Consider the following 4,874-nt stretch of genomic DNA (forward strand, 5'->3'; position numbering starts at 1 on the left):
ATATATATATATATATATATATATATATATATATATATATATATACGAAAAAATAATTCGTAAAAATAAATAAATCGGAATTAATTAAAGAGGAAAATTATTTCGAGATTGTTTTAAGAAATAGAACAAAATAAAATATTTAATATAGGAACAAATTAATATAGGAACACGAGATAATTAATTTATAATAATTTGTCGAAATACTTTGAATATGGAAATATGTAAATGTAATGTATTATTTGTATCTTAAAATTCTGCAACGTTTTTTTTTATAAATTCATTGTTCTTTATAGCTTCTTGGATGACTTGGACCGATTAGGAACGAGGGATTACCAGCCAACGGAACAGGATATTCTCAGAACTCGAGTAAAAACGACAGGAATCGTGGAAGTCCATTTCTCATTCAAAAACCTCAATTTCAAGTAAGTCAAGATTTTATTCCGATTCTGTTAAATTAAGTAAGAATCTATAAAATTAAATTAAAATAGAACAATAAATCATGCATTGTAAATTTACATTTGAGTTAGGATTTTTAATTAGGATTGTTTTGCGCATGATAACGATATCAATCCTTCATTTATGTGTCGATTTGTTTATTCCGCGAGCGAGCGCGATGCTCTGGAGATGCGAGGCGGCTCCGTTATGAATGATCGACGCATGAGTCATTACTGTGATAATTCGAGCATTTACTTGGAACGAAGCCGAACGATGAGTCGTATGCGCCAATGCTTCTTTCCGTTTATCGGAGAGGATCGAATTAGTGTCATTAGCGGTTGAAATGAGTGTTGAAATAATTAAAACTATCATTCCTTCATTAAAACTATCATACTGATCTCTCAGTGATATCAAGTGCCGATTAAGAATTAATTAGATGACACATGCATAAGCTTGTGACGATTGCAGACATTGATGTTGACATGATTTTGTTTATCAAGATTATTTTCTAATAATATCTTGATAAAATAGTAATTAAAAAACTCAAATAACAACAAAATTAATTTTATTTTTGTCTTTTTTTTTTTAGATTATTTGATGTAGGTGGTCAGAGGAGTGAGCGTAAGAAATGGATACATTGCTTCGAGGATGTAACTGCAATTATTTTCTGCGTAGCAATGTCCGAATACGATCAAGTCTTGCACGAGGATGAAACGACGGTAAATATTCTAATTTATTCTTTCTGGCGTATTCATAATGTTTCATTTTTTTTTACTTGGATATTCGATTGAACATTTATTAATACGTTCGATCTGAACTTAACTCATTTCTAATTTAAACTTTTTTATAATTTTAATGTGTTTTATATTTATATATGAAAAATCATTAATATTATTTATATGTTACATTAAAATATAATAAAATCAGTATTTTATTGAGAAAAAGTTAAGAAACATCGAATCTCGGTGTTTTTATCACAGCCACCAATATATCACATTTTTAAATAAATATATAATTAAACGAAGCGAAAAAGCAACATGTTTTTAATCCCCGAGACATGATAAAGACGATTCTTCTTATTGCGACTATAAAAGCGCACATTCATGCGATTACATTGAGAATCCGAGATAATCAGCATTGGACACGGTTGATGTATGCACATATAGAGCGAATGTATAGCGATTTGTCAGAAGAATATCATGTCCAAATTAGGAATGCGACAATATACACGTAACTGAAGCTCCGAGGAATCAAGGGATCAATTGCCGAGGTCGCTGCATGTGGGAAGGTTCCGTTGAACTCTCTACTCGCATGCGACATACGCGTGTAGTCGTTCCTACCAATGTTAATTGTCATTACGTATACATCTCGTACCTTATTGGTATCACCAATCCATCGTAGCCTATACTGATTATGCGCGGGATAAGTGTATCACGTCCGCATTAATAAAAGGATCGTTTTAAATATAATATCATGTTTGGAGAGCGAGTTTCATATATCACGAGCTTGAATCATTCGTGCTATTTATACCAATGTGAATATTACATAATTCTTGATTAGTCTTTCTTTAATTAATAATCCTTTATAATTAATAATCCTTTTGCATCTAAGAGTTTTGTGGAAGAGAAAACGATGAGAATGTCAAGAGAAATTCACGAATATCTCATATAAACAAACGAGAATGTAACTAATCCTTTTGATGTTTTACAGAACCGAATGCAAGAAAGCTTAAAGCTGTTCGACTCGATTTGCAACAACAAATGGTTTACCGACACTTCGATTATCCTCTTCCTGAACAAGAAGGATCTCTTTGAGGAAAAAATCCGCAAGTCTCCTCTCACAATCTGTTTTCCCGAATATGCTGGTAAATTATATATTAAAACACGTGCTATTGTTTTAATTTATCATCTTACAAATATGTTAGCTAACGAGGCGTTGAATGCTCGTCGTAGGTGCGCAGGCGTACAGTGAAGCGGCTGCATACATCCAGGCACAGTTCGAAGCGAAGAACAAGTCGACCACGAAGGAGATTTACTGCCACACGACCTGTGCCACCGACACGAACAACATTCAATTTGTGTTCGACGCAGTCACAGACGTCATTATCGCCAATAATCTGCGCGGCTGCGGTCTCTACTAGGCTAATTCTGTATTCTACGTTAAGCGCAAACGGAGGAGGAAAATGTTATCCACGACATGGCTGGCCGGACGATATTCTTCAATGGGTTCGTGGCTCGTCTCGGTTCTATTCCGACGCGAGAGAGAGAGAAGGAGAGCGAGAGAAAGAGAGAGGAAGACCCCTTCGTTATCAATGCTATGCAGAAGCGTAGCAAAACGTTTAGTTTGTCTTGTCTTATATTAATGAATCTGAGAAGCCGACAATCGTTCGTAATGTCGTTTAGAAAAACGGCACGCTCCTTGACGAAGGCAGTGAGAAAGAACGATCGATTGTGAGAGAAATGCGTGCTTTACGAACGAGATGGTGAGCCATTGATGGATCCTTGGAGAGGATAGATGTCGCAGAAAACGAGATTGAAAGCGACGATTTCGCGGGTGATATCACGATCTTAGTATATATGCCGAAGAAAGGGATCTTAGTTAATCGTACTTGTATCCGATTGTCGACGGTGAAAGCAGTCGGATACTGTATAAAATTGAGAGGGTCGCGGACCGTTTAATCGAAGCTGGCCATTGAGAATCGTCGAGGCTCGTGCACATTTTATACCGCGATTTTCGGCTTCGTTCTCGTTTCGCTATAGAAACGCTCGAGCATTCCATGACGCTCCACGCGGAGGAAGAGAGGAAGAGTTACGCGTGCGCGCCGCGCATACCAATCGAAACCTTTTCCCACAATTTTCGCACACAGATTTTACTAAGCGCACTTGAAGTTCGGTTTATATATACACGTTCATATATTCTCTTATGTCTCTCCTTTACATCGAGGAACAAATTCGCACGCGTTCGAACGTATCTCTCGAGAGCGTTGACATGCGTTTTTTCAGATTTGCATTTTGATAAGCGGAGAGTGGTTGAAGGACAACGCGGCAAATTTTGTAAGAGAGCAATGTGTCGATATCGCGAAGTATCTCCAAGCTCAGTTGATTACTTCTCGTAATATAATAGATAGATCCTTTTATTTTTATTTCATGTCATTTCTATACGTCATGCAATTATTACGCAGTTAATACTACGCATGCGGGATATTCCTAAGCACAGGAACATTACAGCCACAAATGTCGATCCATACGCACATACACGCGCATAAATTATTTTTCACGATGGAGCAATTTATTCCCTTCATTAACGATCATCGACAGAGTGTCATGTACAGTATACTTTTAGCGCACGTACACGAATTCCAAGTATATGTAAGAACGTGTCGACCCTTGAAATTCTCGCGACTCTGAAATCATCCGTTCGTACGGTGAAATTTTCTGGTAGGAATATGAGGGAATTGAAAAGTTACGCGATTTCTACGCGCGGAATAATCCGCGTTATCTTACTCGCGGATACCGAGGGAAAAAAATTTTGCGAAATAACGAGACTTCTTACGATTAAAAATGATTGTCGCTAGTTTACTGACAGTGAATCCAAGATTTTCACGTGGACGCTCCGTGCGTTCGAGCAGGAACACACGTACCTGTGTGTACACAATTTCTGAGACATCCTGCGCATACGCGTATGCTGCGGCGCTGCGATTCGCGAATCCTAAGAGTGTATTTTTCTAAGTGCTTCGTTTTTCTTCCTTTCTGTTTTCTTTTTCCTACGGGGCGTATCGACAATACTGATAGTTAAGTTCAGTGTACGAAAAGAGAGGGATGAGCGAGGAAAAGTGCGCACACACGACCTCACATTTAGGCGCGTGTACTAACACGTGCGTTTCTGCGACAGGACAAGTAAGAATCTCGTTGCGCACAATCGTACTGTACTCGGCGCTATCTCGCATAAGTTATATTTTATTACACGATAATTGTTGGGGAAGATACGGCGAGAGAAAATGAGCCACCGATGATGAGCATCGTTACATTTCGATACTCCGATTGCTTTCTCGTCAGAAAAGAAGAAACTGAAGGGACGATGGGAATAGGCAGAGAAGTAACTGCGTATGGGGCCTACGCATAAAGATTGTCATAATTGTTTTTGACAGTGTCATAAGTTAACAATGATCGACACACATCGATCAAACGGCATACATTGAAAATAATTACGATAAATCTTTGTGCGTTGTGATTCTATTAGAAATACGGAAAAAAAAAGATTTATTAAAATAACTAAAACTTCACTGATTCAGCAAATCTACGGTCGCGTAGTAATATACAGACAACCAGTTTTCTATGTTAAAGTAGCAAAGTTATATTGTTAAATAAAATTAGTGATTATAGATAATCATATTTGTTGTAATAGCACAACAAACTTGTTAAAAAAAAATACAGGAAAGA

General features: G+C 37.2%; 1 protein-coding gene across 1 annotated transcript in view; it reads left to right on the forward strand.

Moving 5' to 3' along the window:
- LOC105618355 (guanine nucleotide-binding protein G(o) subunit alpha) overlaps positions 1-2,575 on the forward strand; it is a 28,181-nt gene extending 25,606 nt beyond the window's left edge. The window contains exons 6-9 of the mRNA XM_012199897.1: positions 294-422; positions 1,025-1,154; positions 2,146-2,299; positions 2,388-2,575. Coding sequence (XP_012055287.1) covers positions 294-422; positions 1,025-1,154; positions 2,146-2,299; positions 2,388-2,575 — 601 coding nt within the window. The remainder of the gene's footprint in view (positions 1-293; positions 423-1,024; positions 1,155-2,145; positions 2,300-2,387) is intronic.
- Positions 2,576-4,874: the final 2,299 nt, after the last annotated feature.

The sequence above is a fragment of the Atta cephalotes genome, assembly GCF_000143395.1.
Source record: "Atta cephalotes unplaced genomic scaffold scaffold00016, whole genome shotgun sequence".
In the NCBI taxonomy this organism is placed as follows: domain Eukaryota; kingdom Metazoa; phylum Arthropoda; class Insecta; order Hymenoptera; family Formicidae; genus Atta; species Atta cephalotes.